The sequence below is a fragment of the Lepidochelys olivacea genome, assembly GCF_965140295.1.
Source record: "Lepidochelys olivacea isolate rLepOli2 genome assembly, chromosome: 3".
Lineage (NCBI taxonomy): Eukaryota > Metazoa > Chordata > Testudines > Cheloniidae > Lepidochelys > Lepidochelys olivacea.
Window position 1 is genome coordinate 76,163,550 of NC_140413.1, and position 26,245 is coordinate 76,189,794.

General features: G+C 43.9%; 1 protein-coding gene across 2 annotated transcripts in view; it reads right to left on the reverse strand.

Moving 5' to 3' along the window:
* The window catches only part of USP45 (ubiquitin specific peptidase 45), a 99,260-nt gene extending 73,274 nt beyond the window's left edge, over positions 1 to 25,986 (reverse strand). Inside the window, exons 1-6 of one of the 2 annotated variants that reach the window (XM_084624082.1) lie at positions 25,908 to 25,959; positions 20,370 to 20,496; positions 8,048 to 8,157; positions 6,855 to 7,024; positions 4,267 to 4,370; positions 653 to 753 (exon numbers count right to left, since the gene is read on the reverse strand). In XM_084624082.1, the coding sequence (XP_084480208.1) occupies positions 653 to 753; positions 4,267 to 4,370; positions 6,855 to 7,024; positions 8,048 to 8,147 (475 nt within the window). In that variant the 5' untranslated portion in view covers positions 8,148 to 8,157; positions 20,370 to 20,496; positions 25,908 to 25,959. Of the gene's footprint in view, positions 1 to 652; positions 754 to 4,266; positions 4,371 to 6,854; positions 7,025 to 8,047; positions 8,158 to 20,369; positions 20,497 to 25,907 lie in introns of both variants that reach the window. The other variant, XM_084624083.1, reaches the window with a different exon arrangement.
* Between the last annotated feature and the right edge of the window lie 259 nt (positions 25,987 to 26,245).

The following is a 26,245-nucleotide window of genomic DNA, read 5'->3' on the forward strand; positions in this document are numbered from 1 at the left end:
GCAGCAAGACTTGTGTCAATGCTTGTATCATCCATCTCGATCTTCAAAAGTGCATAGATGAGCAGCAAGAATACCTAATTATTTCCACTATGCAGACACAAGAAGAAAGACACATTAGTTGATGCTTTATGAGCCTGATAGTAATAACTTGTGCAAGTAATTTCATAAAGTCAAGTGATTGAAAGCACTATGTCCAGCAATAAGCTTTAAAGAACTGCTGTGCAAACGTCATCAATGAAAGTAAGCAAGCAATTGTGCAGTTTAAAAACGTGACTGATACAAAAACTCAACCAATTAATTTTTTTCAATGCAGTTTGTATATGTTAATGTAAATGAGATAACGAATGCTTTATCATCAAGTACTTGCATTTATCTCTGGGGACCTCAGCAAGGTTTTATTATCTACCATAAACTGATGTAATAAAATACAGATGTTGAAGGTGAAATTCTGGGAGAATTACATTACAGTGCCCAAAATATTATTTCTAGTACCACAATAGAAGGCAGTGTTTCTGGAAACAACTGTAATAATAAACATTGGATCAACACCACCAATCATTTTTCAATTGTATTATTAATACAATCCAAAAGCTGAGATGCCGTTTCTAGAAACAGAGAGATATGTAATTGGTGCATTAAATAAAATTCTTACTTGGTTCAGTCCTAGTAACATGTTTCTGAAGAAAGTCAACTATCTGAGCCAAAACCTTCTTGTTGCAGTGTGTTGACAGCTCTTCATCACATTCATAACACCTAAACAATACACAAAATTTAAACAAAGAGAAATAGATTGGAATTCAGGAGATCCAGGTTCACTTCCCACATCTAACAGACTTCCTGTGTGCCTGGGGAAGTCATTTTGGGCCACATCCACAAATGGACTTGAGCATCTAATTTTCAGCTTTAGGAACCACTGACATCCACAAAACCCCTGTATGGCTGCCGCCAAACCATGTAGGTATCTAAACTCACTTGATGCCCAAATTTTCTCTGTAAAAGTACCTTAGGCACCTAAGTTTCTGCCCTTGGGCATGCTCAATGCTGTTTCGCTCTAGGCCAGAGGTGAAAGTAAGTTGGTACGCGCGGGTACACCGTACCGTACCGGCTTCCCCAGGCAGCAATTTAAAGGGCCTGGGGCTCCCAGCAGTGACTGGAGCCCCGGGCCCTTTAAATTGCCGCCAGAGCCCCGCTGCCGGAGCCCCTGGGTAGCGGAGGTGGCCAGGACTCCCGGGGCTCCGATTTAAAGGGCCCGGGGCTCTGCTGCAGTAGCAGCAGCTGGGAGTCCCTGCCCTTTTAAATCCCTGCCAGAGCCCCGCCACCACTACCCCAGGGCTCTGGCAGCAGGGCTCGGGCAGTGTTTTAAAGGGCCCGGGGCTCCAGCCGCTGCTACCGCCCTGGGCCCTTTAAATCTCTGCCAGCAGGGCTCAGTCGGCAATTTAAAGGGCCCGGAGCTCGGAGCCGGATGGTGTGGATTGCTCTCTCAGCAAATTTGCGGATGATACTAAACTGGGAGGAGTGGTAGATACGCTGGAGGGCAGGGATAGGATACAGAGGGACCTAGACAAATTGGAGGACTGGGCCAAAGAAATCTGATGAGGTTCAATAAGGATAAGTGCAGGGTCCTGCACTTAGGATGGAAGAACCCAATGCACAGCTACAGACTAGGGACCGAATGGCTAGGCAGCAGTTCTGCGGAAAAGGACCTAGGGGTGACCGTGGACGAGAAGCTGGATATGAGTCAGCAGTGTGCCCTTGTTGCCAAGAAGGCCAATGGCATTTTGGGATGTATAAGTAGGGGCATAGCGAGCAGATCGAGGGACGTGATCGTCCCCCTCTATTCGACATTGGTGAGGCCTCATCTGGAGTACTGTGTCCAGTTTTGGGCCCCACACTTCAAGAAGGATGTGGATAAATTGGAGAGAGTCCAGCGAAGGGCAACAAAAATGATTAGGGGTCTGGAACACATGACTTATGAGGAGAGGCTGAGGGAACTGGGATTGTTTAGTCTGCAGAAGAGAAGAATGAGGGGGGGGATTTGATAGCTGCTTTCAACTACCTGAGAGGTGGTTCCAGAGAGGATGGTTCTTGACTATTCTCAGTGGTGGAAGAGGACAGGACAAGGAGTAATGGTCTCAAGTTGCAGTGGGGGAGGTTTAGGTTGGATATTAGGAAAAACTTTTTCACTAAGAGGGTGGTGAAACAGTGGAATGCGTTGCCTAGGGAGGTGGTGGAATCTCCTTCCTTAGGAGTTTTTAAGGTCAGGCTTGACAAAGCCCTGGCTGGGATGATTTAATTGGGGATTGGTCCTGCTTTTGAGCAGGGGGTTGGACTAGATGACCTCCTGAGGTCCCTTTCAACCCTGATATTCTATGATTCTATGACCCTTTCAATCTCGATTCAAAGGGCCTGGGGCTCTAAAGGCCCTGCCTCTTCCAGTTGAGGCCCCACTCCTTGCTCAGGACTCCGGAGTACCGGTAAGTCCTTTAACTTACTTTCACCCCTGCTCTAGGCATCCAGACGCCTAAGTTCCACCACTATCCAAAAACCAGGAAAAGATAAGCATTCCTCTGCCTATATTGCCTATGTGGAATAGTGATTGAGGCTTTATCTTCTGAAAATGTAAACAAACTTGTTTCTACATTTTCCTATGTATTGTATTCTGTGTTGTAATTGAAATCAAGGTGCATATTATTTTTGATTACACATATTTGCACTGTAAAAATGATAAACACGAGAAATAGTATTTTTCAATTCACCTCACACAACTACTGCAGTGTAAGCTCTTTATCATGAAAGTGCAACTTACAAATGTAAATTTTTGTGGTTACATAACTGCACTCAAAAACAAAACAATGTCAAACTTCAGAGCTTACAAGTCCATTCAGTCCTACTTCTTGTTCAGGCAATCGCTAAGACAAACAAGTTTGTTTACATTTTCAGAAGATAATACTGCCTGCCTCATTTACAATGTCATCTGAAAGTGAGAAAAGGCGTTCACATGGCACTCTTGTAGCCAGCGTCACAAGATATTTACATGCTAGATGCGCTAAAGATTCATATATCTCTTCATGCTTCAACCACCATTCCAGGGGACATGCATCCATGCTGATGACAGGTTCTGCTCGATAACAATCCAAAGCAGTACAGACCGACACATGTTCATTTTCAACATCTGAGTCAGATGCCACCAGCAGATGGTTGATTTTCTTTTCTGGTGGTTCAGGTTCTGTAGTTTCTGCATCAAAGTGTTACTCTTTTACAACTTCTGAAAGCATGCTCCACACCTCATCCCTCTCAGATTTTGGAAGGCACTTCAGATTCTTCAACCTTGGGTCGAGTGCTGTAGCTATCTTTAGAAATCTTACATTGGGACCTTCTTTGTGTTTTGTCAAATCTGTAGTGACAGTGTTCTTAAAATGAACGTGAGCTGGGTCATCATCCGAGACTGCTATACCATGAAACATATGGCAGAACGTGGATAAAACTGACAGGGAACATACAATTCTTCCCCAAGGAGTTCCTTCACAAATTTAATTAACACATTATTTTTTTAATGAGCATCATCAGCTTGGACGGATGTCCTCTAGAATGGTGGCCGAAGCATGAAAGGGCATACAAATGTTTAGCATATCTGGCACGTAAATACCTTGCAATGCCGGCTATAAAAGTGCCATGAAAATACCTGTACTCACTTTCTGGTGACATTGTAAATAAGAAGAGGGCAGCATTATGTCCTGTAAATGTAAGCAAACTTGTTTGACTTAGCAATTGGCTGAACAAGAAGTGGGACTGAGTGGACTTGTAGGCTCTGAAGTTTTACATTGTGGGTTTTTTTTGAGTGCAGTTATGTAACAATAAAAGTTTACATTTGTAAGTTGCACTTTCATGATAAAGAGATTACAATTACACTGCAGTACTTGTATGAGGTGAATTGAAAAATACTATTTCTTGAGTTTATCATTTTTACAGTGCAAATGTGTAATCAAAAATAATATGCACCTAGATTTCAATTACAACACAGAATACAATATATATGAAAATGTAGAAAAACATCCAAAATATTAATAAATTTCAATTGGTTTTCTATTGTTTAATTAAAACTGCAATTAATTTTTTTTGAGTTATCGCGTGAGTTAACTGTGATTAACCAACTGCCCTAGTTAAAAAAAAAAAAAAGAGTCTTTTTAACTGTGTGTGTGTGTGTGTGTGTGTGTGTGTGTGTATATACACACACCCACACAAAACTATTCCTAAACACAATCTTACCATATGATCCATGTGCTGATATTGATTACAATGCAATGAGGTTCTGTGCGAGCAGTTTGGAAATGTTTCAGAGAATGCTGGCCTTCTGAGTTTTGACTACAACCCTGAAAATGAGATCATTAAGAAAAGGTTATACATATTATGTATATTATATTTCAAAAAAAAAAAAACTACAATATTTTACTTTACAACACAGAACTGAAGAAAAAGAGGTAAAATCATCTACAACTCCAAAAAGCAGGATTCTTATCAATTCACTTTACTAGTGCTTGCACACAGGAATGGAGTTTGTATGCTAGAGAATTTCCTGCAGGAGAGCATAAACTTTTTCCTAGGAAAACGCTGTTAAAGCACTCATGTGAGAAGTGTATATCTATACATATATATATACACACACATATAAATGGAATTTCATGAGTAAGAATACACTTTTTATTTAAAGGGACACTGTCAACTTCAAATCCTGTAATTAAAAAAAATAATAATAATTAAAACTAGTTTCAGGCACTATACCACCTCTAAAAGCATTAAACAGTTTTACAATTGTCTTTTCCTATATTTAGAGTGTCTCCCCTGTTGCTGCATGAGAGTTACACAGGAGAAACTGAATACCAAAGTGACAACAGAGAGAACAGTGAAACTGACTACACAACGAGAGCTGCCCAAATGCATAAAAAGAACATAAAAGAAATATAGAGAAAATTATTTTTCTTTAATCTTTAAATTAAAATGATCTTGGGCATTACTTGTAACAATGTAAATCTAGGTAGAAGTGTGATTTTTTAAGAACATACAATATCTGTCAGAGATCCATAAGTTGTTCTATGACAGCAACCTCTATACAGCGTTTCTGGGCGTGTAGTGTTAAGCCCTGAGCCTCCGCTTTTTACAAGGTGGAGCCCCATGCCTGCTATACTTCAGCAACTATTTCTCACATGGCTTCTGGCAGCTCCACCTCTTTGTCTTGCCCAAATGTCCAGGACTAAGGTCAGGTCTACTCTACAGACTTATATCAGTAGGACTACGTCACTCGGGGGTGGGAAAAATCCATACTCCCAAGCGACGTTGTTATACTGACCTAACTCCTGATGTAGACAGTGCTAGGTCTGCAGGAGAGCTTCTCCCGTTGACATAGCTACCACCTTTTGTGGAGGTGAATTAACTACGCCGATGGAAGAAACTCTCCTATCAGCATAGGAACATCTTCACTTAAAGCACCACAGCTGCACCGATGTAGTGTGTTTAATGTAGACCCACCCTGAACCTCACTGCACTGGGCAGCAGCATTCTTACTGCCATCTCCGAACAACTGAGTTCTTTGTAACCAATTCTAGTCACCGCGTTTTCACATGTCCTGCCCCCTTTGACTGGAGTCGTTACAAGTTTGTGACCAACTGTTGGCCTTCCATTGTATCCATAAGGTAGCTTTGTTCACACATTGACAGTTCTTGATAGACTATTCATACCAATTTGCCTACATCACTTTCACCTAGTCCCTGCATTGCTTATCCTCTGTGTCAGGAAAGAAATCAACCCCTTCACACCCCATGGGTAACAATACAAAAGTGAGTGGAGAAACTGAGTCATACATACTTCTAAAAAAATAATACAGAAATTTCCCCCATTCTCATTGATTTTAGGGCCAGAAAGGATCATAGTGATCACACAGTCCCACCTCCATGGCTTACATCCAAAGCATTCCTATTGTGAGCCCTCCTATCCCCCGCGGATGTGGCAGGACCCAGGGGCTGTGCACTCCCCTGCCCTTCGCAGCTTCAGCTGGAGCTAGGGCCGGGGCCACTGCTGTGAAAGACAGCCCCTGCGCCCCGAGCAATACAAGTTACAGTGACCTAAGCGTTATTCACAGTGGCGCTATGTTGGCAGGGGATGCTCTCCCGTCAGCATAGCATGTCTTCACCAGATGCACTGCAGCTGCACCAATGTAGTGCTTCTAAGGTAGACCTTACCATAGTCTGCCTGGAAAACAATAAGCAAGGATAAGGCATGAGACAAGCATTTGTTAAATCTAAGTTTTGGGTTAGAGCTGGCATCCTTCAGGAAGGACAGTTCCTGGCCCTGAAGAGTCAACACAAAGCATATATTTTTAAAAAACATCTAATCTTGATTTTAACGTTCTCCACGATGGAGAATCCACCATGACTCTTGGTAAATGGTTCCAATCGTTAATTACTCTCACTGTTAAAAAATATTTCTAGTATGAAAGTCAAGAGACCAGAGGGAGTTCTGAACTGCTGTTCCAATGTCTAGAAAGAACAGTGGGTGTACCGCAGATAGGGTGGCACGCACACCTCGTTGTATAGACTTGCATGGAAAGTTTGTATAGCTCAAAGAGAAATTAACACTGTCCCCAAGAGTCAGAGCTTTCCCGAGGGTTTCAAACTCTAGTACAGGCTTATCCCAAAAGCAGGGATCTGTGGTGATAACACTTCCCCTTTGGGCAAAATCCCATTGCTCCTGCCCAGAGTTCCAGTGAGACTCCATGCAGAAATAAGAATCTGCACTTGCAAATCCTTTCAGAGGATCAGGGTCTATATTTGTCTGTAAATTTACAGTGCAAGTTTCTTTACCTGAGAGCCACATTTGAGGCACAGCCATATGTCAGAAGGAATTACTGGGTCGCCATCATTTATTCTCCTTTCTTTTAAACATTCTGAACATATTGACCAAACATTCTGAGCTACTGCCCTCTTCACACGATGCACATCCACTGCTTGGCTTACATGTTGGCAGGTTAAACCTACAGAATAAGAGACACTCAGTCATTAGTCACAAAAGCCAGATTCAATCTTGTACAAGGATTCAAGCTTTTTTTTTTCTTTCCTTTTTACAAAAAGTGCCGTAATAACACATCACATTCCATTTTATGCTGATCAGGTGGCACTCATTACTATAAAAATATGTTTAATACTTGGGAGGTACAGAGAGCTTGCACACCATGCTTATTCAAGATACAACTTAAGGGCTTTCAGACACAGCACTTCCTTCCAGAACCTTGGTTCCAGCACAAAAGCTGGATTACAGAGATTACTTTGAAGGTAACTATCAAAACTGACAGATCTAAATTGTAGCCTACCCTCAACTTGTTTAACAAAATTTTGTAATTGTAAAATATATTAGTTGTCTGCTATTTACATAAATTAAACCTTTCAAAGCCACTATCTAGCTATATCTATATAGTTTTTAAAGGCAGGACACATTAGCTCCAAGGACACAATAGTGTCCATTTTCTGATGCATCTGAAGGATTTTATTTCCATCTTTTTTAAAAGTACTATTTTTCCTACCAAATAGAACACCCAAAAAGCTACAAGCTGGTGACAACCCAACAAATCCAAGATAAACTGAAGGACAAAATTACTAAACATTCATTTTCCTAACTTTCGTCAACACTCTTAACATTACTGAAGTCCATTTGTTTGTGTGTATCAATATAGGTAGTTTGGACCTTTCCTACCCTTAAGGCCTTCCCTGTGTTTTAACTACATCACTGCACTGCTGTCCTTACACCTGCCTCTTTAAAATGTTAATATGGCCAAACTATCCTCCTGTTCATTAATTTTTGCACCAATTCCCTGAGTGCAATGTAATGACAATTCATCACGCCATAGATATTTGATTGTAAGCATCTCTGTTGCTGCATTCAACCAACACGCAGTTCACGGTTCCCACATGTGTTTTCTGCTTTGTTGACTAATGAAAACCATATGGACACTGTTTTCCCTCCCTCACTCTGATTGCCAAATGTCACATAATTTATTTACCTGCAATGTCATCTGAAGAGTCTTCATCCTGATGCCTCTTAGGCCTTTTGTTTCTCTTGTTTTTTTCAGGGTTAGCCCTCGATGGATCTTTTACCCGCATCTGTTACTTACTGGAAAAGGAAGGGAAAAAACACACATTACTTCACCTCCTATATATTTCATCAAATCTAAGGATTTATATTCTCAAAGAATACTCAGAAAAACCAGAGTCCACAAAATACGTAATTTTATATAATAGATAAGCTTTCATCCAACTTCAGTTATTTTGTAGTGAGAAATACACACCGAGCATAATTGTTCGATAAGCTACTGCAGCATGTAGAAACAAGGTAGCTGATTTCACAAATTGGAAATATGTTGTACCATGTAGCCACAGAATTAGCTGGTAGTGTTACATATTGTTAGTTATAAAAAGACAAGATGCTTTAGTGCCTCCATTAGAGTTTACCACAGCCGTTTTGTTAAAGTGAGAAATATCTCCTTTTTCAAACACCAAATTGTCCATTTTGCACTTTTTATAAAAACAGTACAATATTTATAGTCCATCTATTCCTTATCTTAAAATCAGAAGAAGACTAAATGTATTTGATATAGACATTTATCACATAAATAGCCTGTTTTCACAGGTTGCCCTTTTAATATTGGTTACATTTTTTATCAGACAGGATAAACTTCCCATGAAGCACAATGCTGGTAGGCGTTTACTAAGAACAGCTATAATCCATCAGACCAATGGCCCATCTAGCCCAGTATCCTGTCTCTGACACAGCCATTGCCAGATGCTTCAGAAGGAATGAACAAAACAGAGCAATTCTGAGTGATCCATCCTTTGCCATCCAGTCCCAGCTTCTGACAGCTGGAGGTTGCATCACTGACCATCCTGGCTAATAGCCATGGATGGATCTATCCTCCATGAACTTATCTAATTCTTTTTTTTAACCCAGTTATACTTTTGGCCATCACAACATCCCATGACAATTCATTCTACAGGTTGACTCAGAATTCCTCAAGCCATAAATTCTATTTAGAAAAAGATGACTTACTGTGGCACCATATAGTATTTACTCATATCACCACAGTAATAATTTGCTAATATGGGAGCAAGTTAAACTGTACCAAATACAGGTGTACAAACCTAAAAAGCTGTTTAAAACATATTTAAGTCTTGGCATACATACAGATATTTTCCCTTCTCTCTTTCATTACACCAGTATTTCTCAAACTTTCAAGACCTGAGCCCCCTTTTGGAAAATGAAACCAGTCACGGGCCCCTGTAGACAGAAAAGGCATTGTTAAAAACCTACCCATCTTAATTTAGACATCTTTAAGTCAAACTCAGGTAGTCCTTTACACCCTATTTTGAGAAACACTGGTGTCCATCTTCAGAATAGGATACTTCCTTTGGTAAGCTGTGAAATAGTTAACAATGTTGATATTTAAAGATATCCTCACAGACATCCAAGTTAGTACTCATTGAAACTTGTGGGGCACTTCACATCTCAGAGCTATTGGGTCAGGCTCTGCATACCCAAGTAAACATCTCTGCATCATCTATACTCTCAGCCCAGCAGAAGCAGCTGTTCTATCTCGGGGCCTCTCCTTCTGCCCCTCCACCCCCACGAACATGATACAGTTCTGTGGTGACCTAGAATCCTATTTTCGACATCTCCGACTCAAGGAATATTTCCAAAATACCTCTGAACAACATACTAATCCACAGAGGTCTCCCTACCAACACTACAGAAAGAGGGATTCTAGGTGGACTCCTCCTGAAGGTCGAAACAGCAGACTGGACTTCTACATAGAGTGCTTCCGCCGACGTGCACGGGCTGAAATTGTGGAAAAGCAGCATCACTTGCCCCATAACCTCAGCCATGTGGAACGCAATGCCATCCACAGCCTCAGAAACAACTCTGACATCATAATCAAAAAGGCTGACAAAGGAGGTGCTGTTGTCATCATGAATAGGTCGGAATATGAACAAGAGGCTGCTCGGCAGCTCTCCAACACCACTTTCTACAAGCCATTACCCTCTGATCCCACTGAGAGTTACCAAAAGCAACTACAGCATTTTGCTCAAGAAACTTCCTGAAAAAGCACAAGATCAAATCCGCACAGACACACCCCTGGAACCCCGACCTGGAATATTCTATCTACTACCCAAGATCCATAAACCTGGAAATCCTAGGCGCCCCATCAAATCCGCCCCATCAAATTGGATACTATTAATTTAGGCTTAAATAGAGACTGGGAGTGGCTAAGTCATTATGCAAGGTAGCCTATTTCCTCTTGTTTTTTCCTACTCCCCCCCCCCCCAGATGTTCTGGTTTAACTTGGATTTAAACTTTGAGAGTGGTCAGTTTGGATGAGCTATTCCAGCAGGAGAGTGAGTTTGTGTGTGTATGGGGGTAGGGGGGTGAGAAAACCTGGATTTGTGCTGGAAATGGCCCACCTTGATTATCATGCACATTGTAGGGAGAGTGGTCACTTTGGATGAGCTATTACCAGCAGGATAGTGAGTTTGTGTGTGTGGTTTTTGGGAGGGGGGTGAGAGAACCTGGATTTGTGCAGGAAATGGCCCAACTTGATTATCATGCACATTGTGTAGAGAGTTGTCACTTTGGATGGGCTATCACCAGCAGGAGAGTCAATTTGTGTGGGGGGGTGGAGGGTGAGAAAACCTGGATTTGTGCTGGAAATGGCCCAACTTGATGATCACTTTAGATAAGCTATTACCAGCAGGACAGTGGGGTGGGAGGAGATATTGTTTCATATTCTCTGTGTGTATATAAAGTCTGCTGCAGTTTCCATGGTATGTATCCGATGAAGTGAGCTGTAGCTCACGAAAGCTCATGCTCAAATAAATTGGTTAGTCTCTAAGGTGCCACAAGTACTCCTTTTCTTTTTATCTCTGCATCAGTCACACTCACTTCATGCTTTGGTGACTTTCCTCAGAACCATAGCAAGTAGAGATTTACTTTAAAAAAAAAAAAAAAGGCCGAGACTCTGAAGAATAACTCAAGCCTGGTCTGCACTACAAAGTTATATCAACCTCAAGCCTAGTCTACACCTAAAATTTAGATTTTAGATTTAAAATTTAGATTGTAGCTAGCTACATCACTCAGGACTGTGAAAAATGTCAACAGTTAGGTTGACCCAACACCCCTGCAGACGCAGCTAGGTCAACAGATGAATTCTAACCTCTCCTAAGGGGGTGGATTTACTACAGTGATGTGAAAGCCACTTCTGTTGCTATAATAAGTGTCTATACTAGACTAGCATAGCTGCAACATAGCTGTGCCACTGTAGCACATGTACTGTAGACGTACCCTAAGTCAACCTGTTTCAACCTACCTGTGCATGTGTCTACACCCAAATTTGTCTCGTGCTGATGTAAGCACCCCATTACAGTGATGCATTAAGACCAATTCCCCCAGCAACACAGAGGCATGGTCAACTTACTTTTGAAAGAGAGTAGACACTGCATTACCTGTGTCAACCCTAACAGTCATCCAGCTGTTGTCCCACAATACCCCTGTTTTGCACTAGTAGTTGCTCTAATCGCAATTTTGAACTCCACCTCCCAGGAGGTCAAAGACACCGGATACTTGTCCCCCTTCCCCAGCTCTAACACCTGCACTGTATTTTTGAAATGCCCTTTTTTGACTGCCCACCTTGGTGAGAGCACCTATTAGTCCAACTTTGTGAGCATCCAACCATGCTGGATCCACGCACACAGATAGCAACTAGACATGCTCCTCTGTGGAGCAGGAAAGAAGTCCTGGGACTCCTTGGCCTGTGGAGAGAAGAGATTATGCAAATCCAGCTAAGCAACAGCCAAAGAAATACAGACATCTGTGTACAGATTGCACAGGGGATACTGAACCAGGAGCATGACAGGGATTAGCACCAGTGCCTCATAAAAGCAGAGGAATATCCGCAGGTATATCAGAAGGCGAGGGATGCCAACACCAAATCTGGGGCTGTCCTGCAGACCTGTTGCTTCTACAATGAACTGTATGCCATATTTGGCATAGACCCCAGCAGTATCCAACATACAACTGTGGATATGTTGCAAGAGTCTAACACGGAGACCACCTCAGTGTACGAGGAGGAGGAGCAGAAGGGAGAAGCAAACCATATGATAAGCCAGGAGTATTCTGAAACTCCGCTACAGTCAATCCAGTCCCTCCTGGGAAGTGCACATGAGCCCGGTGATAAACAGCAAGGGAGCTCAGGTAAGTGTATATATCCTTTATTCGTCTTATTAGCATTTTTTATCTTTTCGTTGCTCAAAACTTCTTCCCTCCCACCCACTCCTCCTTCCTTAGTCCCCATTTAAGAATGGTGCTCATCCTATCCCCATGTTTGAAGAAGGAGGGCATTGATTTTTGATTGTTCACTTTACTTGTAAAATGTTGAAAAGATAAAATTAAAAAATTAGTATGGCAGTCTGAATTATACAGTCCTTGGCCTGGTCTACACTTAAAAATTAGATTGACCTAACTATGTAACTCAGGGCTGATCATTGCAGTTAGTTCGACCTCCTGCCCAACACAGACTTGGCTGTGTCAACGGAAGAATTCTTCCATTGACCTAGCTACTGGTCTCTGAAAGGTGGATCAGCTACATAGACAGAAAAACCCCTTCCATCTATGTAGGAAGCATCTACACTACAATGCTCCAGCAGCACAGCTGCATCACCAGAACTGTGCTGCTGGAGAGCAGACATGCTCTACAGCAAGTCAGCACCACATGCTCTGATAGAGGTAGAGCCAACATCCACATTTCCATTATTTGGTTTATTCGGCTAGGCAGGGAAGACCACAATTCACCCCATGTGGGGCACTTTGTTTAACTGAACAAGGATGTCCCTTTTATCCTCACGAGCAGTCTCAATGAAAATTTTATGGAGATACTCTGCAATATTTTCCTGAATATTTCTGGGTATGGTGGCTTGTTTCTTCCCCCACGTCACATTACTGTTATGATGCCATGAGAACTCATTGCAGACAGACTAGCAGTATATGGGTCCAACCAAGCAGCTTCAGAATGTCAGTAGCAGCTAGATTCTCTGTGCCTTTGTCACACTCAGGAGAGGCATCAGCCAAAATCATCACTACCTAAGAAAATATTGGCAATATTTTACCATGCTTTCCCTATACTCATAGCTATGGATGTCCAGTGTCTAAACCGTCCACGCAGTAAAACTACCTCCTTCTCCGTTAGGGCTTGCTCACTACAGCTTGAGCTGCACAGCAGTTCTGTAATGAGGCACTCCAAAGCTAAAAAGTGACACCTGGCATTTCTTATTAAATGTATTTGTGGGAATTACGTAAGGGAGTTTTGAGACTTATCTTTCCCTTTGTGTTGCAATTGTAAATCTAATGCTGTATCTGTCTGTTTTAATCAGCAGCCTCTAATGTGGTGATCTTGAGAGGTGCCCTCTCCAAGCCAGCTGACTGTCTGACCCTACTCAGATTAAGAAAGAAGTGGATACAGGAGGATACAGTCTGTAAGATCCTCCATTCACCCACTGCTGCTGACTGTGAATGAAGGGCTTGGAGAGGCCACATATCCAAGACCAGGAAGAATGGAGAGAGGATCTGATGCAGAAGAAGAAAAGGGACTGAGAGATGCATTGGGAAATCCATCAGGTCAGAAAGGGTTTACTCAGGCAACAAAACTGGGCACGTAGCTCGATAATGCTGTGCAACATCTGAAAGACCCGAGACATAGCAGCCCTTCCAACTCATTAAAAAGTCTATTGTCACAGCTCCTTATGTGTGTCACAGCCGCCCCTTCCCCCCCCCCCCCCCACTTCCACCCAATATAACAGGTGGCAGCATAGTATGAACTTCTTATCTCTACACCTTCACATCAGGAGAAAGCAAAAAGAACCATAACTGCACCTACACTGGCCTGAGAAAACTACAGGAAAAGCCACAAAATACTACATGCTTTGTAATATGACTGAAACTTTGTAATATGTCTTAATACATAAAAATATGCATTTAAAAACCCATGTAAAGTATGGGTCACCCTCTTACAGTGCTGCTAGAATGTTCTTACCTTGGATATTTGCACTGTAGCTTTGTTTCCTGTTTCTGTGGACACACAGTTCTATTTTTGGATACTCCGAGTATATTTATTACTTACACCAAGTACAATTGCCACAATTCACAGAGGAGTCAATAATTCACCCACATTTAAGTTCTGTACACACAAAGGCAAACTATTTCACAAAACCATCACACAACACTACTGTGATTGAGTTAACTGCTCTTTTTAAGGCCTCCCTCAGCTGTATAGCTCCACACCTGGCTCCTCCAGTAGCCCTTACATCTGCTGTTCAAATTCACCAGACAGCCAGTCCACTTCACTCCTCCACCCTGCTCGTAGCCTTTCCCCCTTTGCCTCACAGATATTATGCAGTACACAACATGCAGCTCCAATGATGGGGATGTTTGCCCCATTGAGATCCCATCTAGTGGGCAAACCATGCCAGCATCCTGTCAGTCTACTAAAAATAAGTTCAACAATCATTCTACACCTACTGAACTGGTAGCTGAATCTTTCTTTGGCACTTCCAAGGTGGCCATTGTATGGCTTCATGAGCCGGGGAGTAAAGGGAAGGCTGGATCTCCCAGAATCACTACTGTCACTTCAACATCACTAATGTGAAGAATGTCCCCACTTTGAGATTTTGGAAAAGTCCTATGTTCTTAAAAGATGAGAGCATTATGCTCCTTCCCTGACAAGCCTACAAGGATATCAGTGAAATGTCCGCAGTGATCCACCAATATTTGCATAACTATGGAAAAGCATCACTTTCTTTTTATGCTGTGGATTTTCCAACTCCAAACTGATTGCCCACTGACTGATAGCAACCCGGTGTTCCAAGTTTCCAGAGCATGATTGCCACTCACTTCTCCACTGTCAATGCAACTCTCAATCTGGTATCCCTGCATTGGAAGTCTGGGACAAGTTTGGCACATGGACCCAGAAATGTGTTCTTTTGCATCTGGAAGTTTTACAGCCACTGCTCATTACCCAAACCTGCACTAGGATACCAACCCAACAGTCACTGCTCACTTCTCAGGCCCAGTGGCGGGGATTTACCATGTGGAGATGCACCATGAATCCAGCAGCAACCTGGCATTTTTATTCACTGTGTCCATCAGCATCCAGTCGTGGTGGCTGAACATCTCCTCTTCTTCCTCCCCACAATCCCAGTAGTAGTACTACTCTAAGGGCTTGTCTACACTTACAATGCTACACTGGTGCTTCAGAACAGACACTACCTATGCTGACAGGAAAGATCCACCTCCCCAAGAGGCAGTAGCTAGGTTGATGGAAGAATTCTTCCAATGACCTAATGCTGTCTACTCAGGGACTTAGGTCAATTTATCCAAGCCCAATCTGGAGCAACATAGTTTTTTCACACCCCGAGTGATGTAGTTATGGTGACTTGATTTTCTAATGTAGACTAGGCCTCAGTACTACAAATACAAGAAAATTCTGTGTCTTGTATTAGCAATGGTCGTTAGAACTGCAATGAGCTCTGCCGGCTCCATGCTTCTGCCCGAGAGATGGTAAAGACTGAAAAGCAGAGTACAGGACTGTGGGCATTTTAAAAACAGTGTGAAAATTATGGAATGGAACAAGCATTATGGGTAGGGCCCTGTGTAAATCATGATTTCACAGAGGGCATGGAAATCACGAAAATGCCCCCAATGGTGACCTTTTAAATATTACTTTAGCTATGGTGTTCTTTCAAAAATTACCATAATTTACAGTGCTGTGTGCATGTGGAAGAATTGAGTTCTGTGTGCAAACTTAGTCAATTTCAAGGACAGAATGAATTTAACCAGCAAACTTTATCAATGAGCATACACAGAATGTCTATTCTTCCACACAGACACAGCACTCCATTCTGCCACAAATCCTTCCATCCTTGAAATTGACTAAGCCTGCTGGTGAAATACTTTGCCATTGACCTTATCATGAATTTTCTAAAAAACTGTGATTTACATACGACTTCTAGTAATCAGTTGGAACTCTACTGCCCTGCCCTCAGGTGACCAACTGTCACCCCACCTGTAAATTCCTTGGGAATTTTGGAAGTTCCCTTCCAGTTTGCTTGGTGACACGTGCAGTGGTCTCAGCGCATCTTTCCAGGTGACCAGGTCTGCTCCATGCACCAGGCGATCCCCTGCTTGGAGCAACGCCGAGCTGCTGGACCTCATCAGCATTTGGGGAGAGGAGGCTGTGCAATCCCAGCTGCGCTCCAGCCATAGGAATTATGATACCTCCAGAAGATTTCACGAAGCATGACAGAAAGGGACCAGGGACTGGGACACACTGTAGTGCAAGGTCAAAGTGAAGGAGCTGTGGAATGCCTCGTGCTGCGCCCACAAGCTGCTGGTTCTACAAAGAGCTGGACGCAATACTCGATGGTGACCCCACCTCCACTGCAAAGGCCACTGTGCATACTTTGGTGGCTCGCGTGCCAGTGGAGAGTAGACAGAGCCAGGAGGAGGAAATCTTGGATGAGAATGTGGAGGTGGACCCAGAGGCAGAGGATGACTCGGAGGTCAGAGATACATGCAGCCAGGAGCTCTTCTCTACCCCGGAGGAGGCTAGCCAGTCACAGCTGTAGGAGCTTGGCGAAGCACAAACAGGAGATGAGGCCCCTGGTAAGTGGCTTTGATTTTGGGAATTGCTGAAGCAAGTTGTTGGGGGCAGGAGGGTTGTAGAAAGAAGAGTTGTGTCTGTATGATGCGCATACCACCACATGCCTAGTCTGAGCAGTGGAAGAGGGTGTTGATCAACTCCCTCAAATCTACCCGAAATTCTCGTGGAGATACTGGGCAATCCGCTGCCGCAGGATCTTTGGCAGAGCTACTTTGTTTCCTGCCCCATTAAGGGTAATTTTCCCACACCACTCTGCCATCACTGGGGAGGGTGTGAAGGGGACCATTGCTGCACCCAGGTGAGCCGCATAAGGGCCACGGCCTCTCTTGATTCCCTGCTCACCCTCAGCAGCAAGATCTCTTCCATAATGAACACAGCCTGTGGAAAACGTGGGGACAGTAATGATTATAAGGCCCCGCTCTACAGTGCTGGCTCTCCCCAAGAGCCATGTGCCCAGTGTACAGTACAGTCCGGGAACACTGATTTCCCTTGCCCCTACGATTACTCACCATTTTGGGGGTCTTGCGGCTTATGTGTTTGCCTGGAGTCAGCCAGTTAGTGACGAGTATGTGAATAGTGGTTATGTTTTACATCACTGAATCAGTGGTCTCTGTGTTGAAAACAATGCTGCTTCTGTAAAATGTTGCATTTTGGCTTCACAGATATGGGAGTCCAGCCTCCCTCTTTGTTATCGATGGCTGAATGGCTGTGCAGAATTAGAAAGCGGCCACGAAGATCTAAAGAGCATTTACTGCGTGATGTCATGATGCATTCCATGGCCAAAAAACAAGAATTGAAGAAGTGGCAGGACAATGAGAAGAGGGACCGAAAAGAGAACACGGCGTGCCACAGAGCGGCTCTTAAAAGTTATGGCGCACCAAGCACATGTGCTTCAGGAGCTACTAGCACTACAAACCAAGCAGCTCTGCGCCCGCCCTCCCCTGCAGCCGCCGTCACAAAACTCTTTCCCATGTGCCCCCCAGACACCGCCAACATACTCTTATCAACCTCCTGGTTCCAGTCTGTACCCGCAACATTCCACTTCTGCCCTATCACAGTCCAGTCCTGTGGACTCCCAGTACCCACTGCACTCAACACCCATCCCTCTGCAGTTTAGCCCTGTTGAAGTACAGTACCCACTGCACTGTACTCCAAAGGACAAGGATGCAGATGATACCTGGACATACACAAATCTTTGACCGTCCTGGAACCCCACCTTCCCTCATCCCCCACAGTGCTGATGTGTTTTTTTGTTTGTCTCTCTCTTCCATTTGTTGTTTTTTAATAAAATAATTGTTTTTGTTTGAAAGCAATCTTTATTCCATTAATTGAAAGCAAACAGAGCCCTGCAAAGCACCAGGCAATTTTCTTAAACCTTCATAGTACATTGTCTGCACCAATCACAATCACCTCCTAGCATTACAAGCACTGCACTTCTGAGTACAGCAACAAATATTAGTGGCTTTCAGCTTCAAATTGCTGCCTCAAGGCATCACTAACCCTTATGGCCCCACGCCCCTCTAATACCCCTGGTCTCTGGCTGTTCAAATTCAGCCTCCAGGCACTGAGCCTCAGCCATCAAGCCCTGAGTGAAGCTTTCACCCTTCCCTTCACAAATATTATGGAGCGTGCAGCATGTGGCTATAAGCATAGGAATATAGTCATTGGCCAGGTCGAGTCTCCCATTTAGGCATCGCCAGCGGGCCTTTAATCAGCCAAAAGCACACTCAACAGTCATCCTGCACTTGCTCAGCCTGTTATTGATCTGCTCCTTGTTGCTGTCAAGGTGCCCTGTGTATGGTTTCATAAGCCACGGCATTAAGGGGTAGGCAGGGTCTCCCAGGATCACAATGGGCATTTTGACTTCCCCTACGGTGATCTTCTGGTCCTGGAAGAAACTCCCTGCTTGCAGCATCCTGAACGGGCCAGAAAGATACTTTCCAAACCAGCCTGCATTAAATGCCCATGAAACACCCATGGTGATCCACCAGCACCTGGAAAACCATAGAGAAATACCCTTTCCGAATAATGTACTCGGTGGCTAGGTGGTCTGGTGCCAGAATTGGAATATGCATGCCTTCTATCACCCCTCTGCAGTTAGGGAAGCCCATTTGTGCAAAGACATCCACAATGTCACACACGTTGCCCAGAGTCACAGTCTTTCAGAGCAGGATGCGATTAATGGCCCTGCACACTTCCATCAACACGAGTCCAATGGTCAACTTTCCCATTCCAAATTGGTTAACAACCGATCGGTAGCAGGTTGGAGTAGCCAGCTTCCACAGTGCAGTCACCATGCACTTCTCTAATGGCAGGGCAGCTCTCATTCTTGTGTCCTTGCACCAAAGAGCTGGGGCGAGCTCATCACACAGTCCCATGAATGTGGCTTTCCTCATCCGAAAGTTCTGCAGCCACTGCTCGGCATCCCAGATGTGCATGACGATGTGATCCCACCATTCAGTGCTTGTTTCCCAAACCCAAAAGCAGCGTTCCACTGTGGTCAGCACCTCCATGAATGCCACAAGCAATCTTGTGTCGTAGCTACCACACGTGGCGAGATCAATGTTGAACTCCTCTTGCCTTTGTAGTTTAAGGAATAACTCCACTGCCATTCGTGACATGTGAGTGAAAGCAAGCAGCATATTGGTCAATGGAGCGGGATCCATTCCTGCAGACTGAGGAGACAGAGCATGCAGTACATAAACTGTTGAAAGATGGCGTCAAATGCAGACAGAAGCACAGGGATTGCTGGGATGCGAAGCAATGCATCACAGGGCATTGGGAAAGAACCCAGGATGCCCCGCAACCCCCTCCGCCTTCCCACAACTCTTAGAGCAGTGGTTTCCAAACTAGGGGCGCTGCTTGTTCAGGGAAAGCCGCTGGCAGGCCGGGCCGGTTTGTTTACCTGCCGCGTCCGCAGGTTCAACCAATCGCGGCTCCCACTGGCCGCAGTTCATCGCTCCAGGCCAATGGGGGCTGTGGGAAGCTGGCCGCCCTTCCCTAGCGCCCCTAGTTTGAGAACCACTGTCTTAGTGGCAGAAGAGGAAAAGATGCTCTGTGGGATAGCTGCCCAGAGTGCATCGCTCTGAATACTGCTGCAAGTGCCACAAGTGTGGACACGCTATTCCACAGGCAGCTGACAGTGTGAACACACAACAGCAGTTTCCCTTCAGCGCACTCTGAGCGGCGCTGTAACTGCTGGTGATGCAACTCTGCCAGTGTAGATATACCCCCATACACTTGTATATTTTTAACTGACTTTGGGAGAGGAAAGGCCTTCTCTGGATACCACAAGAATTTCAGATAATTCTGCCCCCACCCAAAATTATATTGTTTTAAATAAAGAAACTCAAATCACTTCCAAGTCAACCAGACTAGAGCTCTAACACCTTTTACTGCCATACTGGAAGGGATGAACCTCAAATACCTATGTATTTACAAGCTAAAATATCATTTGCTAGTCAATGAGAGACAGACACAGGAAAAGAGTCTGCCGGCAGAGATCTTCTGGCTGTATTCAGACTAGAAAAATAGGTGGTCTTTTAAAATATGTTAGATAAATTTTAATTAACATATATTTAAACACTACCTAACCTAGAGAGAATTTAACAGAATTACAAATTACCTAATTGTGGTCCACTCTAGGGTGGAGCCTAAGTTTCTTTCTGCTGGAGAGTGGACTGTTTGTTCTCATCTAAAACCAGCACATGATCATCTAGGCAGTAGAGGTTCACAAGCAAGCCAACAGCCAACTGCAACAGGAGAACCCAAGTTATTGTGGGAGTCCATCAACCACCACAGAATTCCATAGACATATTGGTAGTAACAGTGATCCAGCATTTTACTTATACAAACAAACAAAAAAATTAAACCACAAACGGAACAGAAACTGAAGCATAGCTAAGTGAGTATGCAGTCAGCCCGAAACCATACTTCGGAGAAGTGTAAACTTTTCCATTACTTTCATCTGGCCGTTAACTGTGAAACCAATATTATTAGCTATTTCACTACTGGAGAAACAAGGTGGGTGAGGCAATATCTTTTATTGGACCTACTTCCGTTGGAGAGAGAGACAAGCTTTTGAACCACACAGAGCTCTTCTTCAAGCCTGGGAAAGGTACTCTGAGCGTCACAGCTAAATGCAAGGTGGAACAGATTGTTTATCACAAGTAGTTAACACATATTCTAAGGGACCAAAGGTAGAGTGGCCCATTAACACCTCTGCAGTGATAGTACAACCAACCCCACCCCCCACCACACCTTTCAAGATCCATGGATCCTACCCGTGCCTATCACTACATGTGGTGTACCTCATCCAGTGCACTAAATGCCCCAACAACAACTATGTGGGTGAAGCCAGACATTCACTGTGCTCTCCACTGAACTCACACAGTGAGCTGTAGCTCACGAAAGCTTATGCTCAAATAAATTTGTTAGTCTCTAAGGTGCCACAAGTACTCCTTTTCTTTTTACCCATCACAGTTGGGTGAACACTTTTCACAGAGCAATGACTATGTCTGACCTATCTGTCCTCATCCTCAAAGGAAACCTGCACAACACTTTCAAGGATTTCAAAAGACAAGCCCGGGATCTTAGATTCATAACTCTACTAGATACTAAAAATCATGGATTGAACAGACACTGGATGTATGGATTATTACAACAATCTGTAACCCACTAACCCCTTCTTTTTGTTCTGTGACTGAAAACGTGTTAATTGGCCACTCTACCTTGAATGGTCCCTTAGACTATGTACTAACCACTTATACTAAACAATCTCTTCTACCTTCAATTTAGCTGTGATGCTCAAAGTACCTTTCCCAGATCTGAAGAAGAGTTCTGTGTGGCTTGAAAGCCCTCACCAACAGAAGTAGGTCCAATAAAAGATATTACCTCACCCACCTTGTCTCATTAATATCCTGGGACCGACATGGCCACAACTACACTGCATATTTCACTACTGTGCATTTTAGATTATATGTTTATCCCAAATTGATTTCTCCCTCTCTCCACAGGCACCATAAGCACCAACTGCTCCCTATCCAGCTGCCAAAAACTTCAACAACTATGGTGCAGTGTTACATTGCCAAAACTGAACAGAAATCATCGCATCACACTGAAAATGTGGAGACAGCACTGTGGAGAGAAACTGACTATAAAAACAAGTAACACACGGCTACTGTACTGATTAAATGAAGCTGCTGCAGAAGAACTTCCAGCACCAGGTTGCCACAGAAACCACAAGACCTTGCCACAGAATTTAGGTACAGCTTGGCTCAGAGCACATGGAGCCTTTATTATACAGCATCTAGAGACCAAGATGTTCTGTAGCCATATTTGGAGAAGAGGCCCTTATGCATTTCCTCAAATCTGTCAAAGTACAAAAGGAATATATTCCTGTGGGCTGCTAGTGCTAAATCAACACATCTCCTGCAAGTATTGCAGAACTGTTGCACGTTCTGATGTAAGCGGCGAGTAGAAATGTTTGGATGACTTTTCATAGCTACCTGTGGCATTTTGGCTGGTTCACTGCTGGATCAAATGTTCTCCAATCAGAGCAAGAACAGCATTCATCATGGCTAGCAACTGGACAAGGTCATCAATCAGTAGTTCAGGACTTTCACTGCTATGACAGCCATGAAAGCCTTTTGAGCAAACAAGTACTCACTGCCTGCTAGAGCCATAAAAGGACCAGAATTACTGACTGGTAGTGGCAGCAACACTTCTTTCATTGGAGACTGTCATTTGAAATTCTAGTAGTGTCAGGTCCATGATCTTCTGACCCAAAGGCACATCACACACGATGATTCAAGCTCGTAGTCCACCACTGACATTACATTACAGTCCTAGAAGGGTGACTATATTTTGGACGAGAAGTTAAACAGACATGGCTGCCTCTCTCACACAGCTTCCCACGTAACAGTTAAAGATTCCATAGCACTTTCACTTTCATCTACCACTTTTTGCCCATTGTCATGGTTTGCATCCTATGTGATTCTCCTCAGATTCCTCATCTGTCTTTCATTTTGTGATTTCTTATGTTTCACAGAAATCGGATTTGCCTGCCCAGTGACAGTATTCACATGCTATTTTTGACTAAAATATACTATGCCAAAAGTTGCCAAAATCTTGTTACTGAGTGTAGGCAAGTATTTTTAGACTAATGGCCAGGGTCTTTTATGTCAGACTGACACCACTGTCAACATACAGTTTCACGAAGCAAAAGTAAACTAACCTACCTCCCACCCACCCAAAAAAAGAAAAGGAAAACACCAAGATAAAAGAGGGTAAAACTAGTTCACTGGATGTTATTGAGAGAGTACTCACAGTACTATTAAAAAAACAAACAAACAAACTAAAACAACCCCACACACCTCCAGGAGGGGAATAGCTCTGGTGCACTGTCTACACTAGCACTTTACAGCACTGAAACTTACAGCTCTCAGGGGTGTGTTTTTTCACACCCTTGAGCAAGAAAGTTGCTATGCTGTAAAGTGCCAGTGTAGACAAGCCCTTAGAATTGTGGTTGTGGAATTATTATACTGTGACCCACAAGAAGTCGCACATCAAGCTGAAGGACTGAGAGCCGGAAACTCATGAGTGCTAACATCTGCTATGACACCTTAACTCGCTGTGTGGCCCTGAGCAAGTCATTTAACTAACCACTGTTTTCCTATTTGTAGAGAGAATATTCACCTACCTGACAAGGATTAGTTAATGATAGTAACAGAATCAGAAATGTGAAGTGTTATGAAAAGTCTATGTATTAGTGCCATTTCTCAGAAAGTCAAAGACAAGTTGCCAAGAGCGTAAGATTACATCCAATTTTCATTTTACATACAGGAATGCCCCAATTTGTTTTTATGACACATGTCAATCCCAAATCAAGGAAGACTTGTTCTGCTTTAGACATTACCAGCAAAACCCAAAAGACAGGATGCTGTACTGCCACAGAACTCAAGGGGAAACAAATCTACAGAATAACAATTTTTCAATATTTCCTGAAGAAATCTGACAAAATATTTACAAATGGAGTAAATTACAGAGTAACTTCATAAGGCATATTGTGCAACTAGCCTAGCATATTTGTGCCTCCACTTTAAGAGCTAAAAAAGAGCTTTTTTAAAAAAAAGGACTGCATTTCAGCAACTCATGTGAAATTATGATACTTGTAGACAAGCTGAGCAATGCAATGGATACAGTTTAAACTGCTCATCCTTGCTAGTCAAATTACTTTGCACAAAATTACTTTAATTTTAGGAAGTTGCTTATTTGTGTCTATACGTCATATGAAGTCACGTGAATCATGTCCATCGGTCTGATGCAGAGTTAACTGCAAGATAAAGTGGATGCTGCTCTAAAACCTGGGACCAAAATTAAAACAATTCTTGCTAAAATACAGCATGTAGAGCAGATTCTCATATCCCAAGTATCAAACTAATTAAGTCTCTTCTTTGGATTTTCCTCCAATCACCACTATCAGCTCTCAAACTTCAAATATAAGATACAAAAATTCATGCACTTCGGGAATTTGTGTTAAGCGATTTTAACAGGTCACAAGAGGCATGCTGAACACTATTACTTAACCCTTCTCTCCCTCCTTCCCAGCTGAATGGCTCCAGAGTAATTCCATGGAGGCTGTGGAATTGCAAGCATGGCAAATGCTAGGATGTCAGAGAAGAGTGTGACTCAACTCTGACAACAATGAGCATCATGGACCATGAAAGAAAATCAATTTTTAAATAAGTGCATTAACTTTCCCTGTTAACTTGACTAACAAAGGGAATGGAATCTTCTTAGTTAAATCTGTAGTCCATGTTTTAATCCAACAAATGGTGACACTAATGTTTCATTATTATTAGACAACGGAGAAGTTACTTCAGGTCAAGTACATTTTCCCATTTTGCTATTTTTGTTGTACTGTATTTCTTAATGACAGGTTTCAGAGTAGCAGCCGTGTTAGTCTGTATTCGCAAAAAGAAAAGGAGGACTTGTGGCACCTTAGAGACTAACCAATTTATTAGAGCATAAGCTTTCGTGAGCTACAGCTCACTTCCTCAGATGCTTATGCTCTAATAAATTGGTTAGTCTCTAAGGTGCCACAAGTCCTCCTTGTATTTCTTAAACAACTAAACTCAATTAAGTCATCTTAAGCAAACTGGGGGAAAAAAACTCCACAAACACACAAAAGTTACACTCTTTCAAATATTATTACAACTAAAAAGTATTAAGACAGGAAACTGAGTTTCATAGGGCCTTTCTTAAAGCACATCTAAGGTATAATTTTTTTCCACAGGGGACAGGGAAGGGTCCAAATTCTCACATCATGAAACCTACTTCCTCATCCTTCTCCTCACCCTGCCAGTGCCTTGTGTGGCAATGAAACAACACACAACAGCAGAATGATCAGTTAAAAGTAACAAGCAATTTAGTTTCTTTCTGTGAAAAAAGTTTCCTGTAACTTCATTCCTGGGATTCGACATTTAGGAAGACGGGACCCTCCATCGGACACAGAGCCATGTGAAAAACCCACACCCCTGAGAGACATAGCTGTACTGATCGAGAGGACAGCGCAGACAAGGCTAGGTGGAGGGAAGCCGTCTCCCACCCACCTAGCTACCTCCTCTCAGCGAGGTGGATTAACTACGCCTGAATGTCCGCGCTGCAGTGCAAATGTGCTGCCGTAGCGTTTCAAGAGCAGCCATGTCACTGGTGCAAACCCAGCCCAGTTTGGTAGCCAGGCAAGTCGCCATCTGATGGCTGCTCAGCTGAAATACCATGAACTACGTCTGATGGGCTCCAAGCACCCAGTGTGGACAAGGTCCAGCCCACAAACAGCACCTCTGGGTCTGCCCCTGGCCCGGGCCCTACGGGCTGAATAACCCGCCGTCTCGCTCTAGCGCGGCGGGAGCGGGCAGGGTCCAGCAGGCCCCTGAAGCCAACCAGCACCTGGGCCCCAGCCCATGTGTGTGCAGGGGGCAAGAGGGGGCCAAGGCGCCTGCGGGCCAGCAGCGTGGGCGAGCCCCAGGCCCAGGCCGCTGCTGGCCCCAGGGAAGACACAGCCCGAGAGTCGGGCCCCGAGGCGGCCGCCTCCCTCCCGGGGCTTCGCCGCGCTGCGCCCGGGTCGCAGCTACCCCGCGCCCGGCCGCGATTCCTCACTCACGGGCTTCCCCCCGACACGCAGACAGCAGCGACAGCGCAGAAAGCGGCGGAAGAAGCTGGGTCCTGGCCAGGGCCGCGCCTCCCGGTCCCGCCCCCGGCCGCGCCGCTCACACCCACCTTCCCTCCCCCCGGCTCGGGGCGATCCAGTGCGGGAGAGAAGCCGGGAGCAGCTGCTGGACCGCTGTAAGGTCTCCTGTGTAGCTTAACTATGCCAGTGGGAGAGAGCTCTCCCACCGGCATAATTAAAGTACCCCCAATGAGTGGCAGTAGCTATGCCGGCAGGAGACGCTTTCCTGCAGACATAGTGCTGTCCACACTGGCACTTTCATCAGAGAATCT